General features: G+C 32.2%; 1 protein-coding gene across 1 annotated transcript in view; it reads left to right on the top strand.

The window, feature by feature from the left end:
• LOC105502155 (nucleolar protein 8-like) overlaps positions 1-387 on the top strand; it is a 20,896-nt gene extending 20,509 nt beyond the window's left edge. Inside the window, 1 exon segment of the mRNA XM_011928527.1 lies at positions 251-387. Coding sequence (XP_011783917.1) covers positions 251-381 — 131 coding nt within the window. The 3' untranslated portion in view covers positions 382-387.
• Positions 388-447: the final 60 nt, after the last annotated feature.

Raw genomic sequence — 447 nt, 5'->3', positions numbered from 1 at the left:
TTTTTTTTTTTTTACTGCTGTCCTTATCAGATCATTCTAGTGATGCCAAAATTATCATAGTAGCTTCTGAAAATATTTTAAATATCTAAGAAGATGATACTACCTATTTTTTGATACAATTTTAAATTAATGATTAACATATTGGAACTTTAGATATGTCTACATGGTAAAAGTAATCAAATGAATGTGTTCAGAAATACTTGGCTGTGGAGTTACAATCCTACCATCTTTTGTTGTCATAATGATATAGAGACCTACAGAGTTGAAACAGTGAAACCTGGAAAGATTGTCTGGCAGGAAGACCCTCGTTTCCAAGACAGCAGTTCAGAAGAGGAAGATGTTACTGAAGAAACAGATCACAGAAAGTCCAGTCCTGGGTAAGCAATTTGTTTCTTTGCAGGCATAGTTCATAATTTGTAAAATCTGAATTAGACATGTTTAGAAATA

The sequence above is a fragment of the Colobus angolensis genome, unplaced genomic scaffold (assembly GCF_000951035.1).
Source record: "Colobus angolensis palliatus isolate OR3802 unplaced genomic scaffold, Cang.pa_1.0 Scaffold779, whole genome shotgun sequence".
Classification (NCBI taxonomy): domain Eukaryota; kingdom Metazoa; phylum Chordata; class Mammalia; order Primates; family Cercopithecidae; genus Colobus; species Colobus angolensis.
Note: the sequence above shows the minus strand (reverse complement) of the source record. Positions and strands in the feature narration are given on the sequence as shown.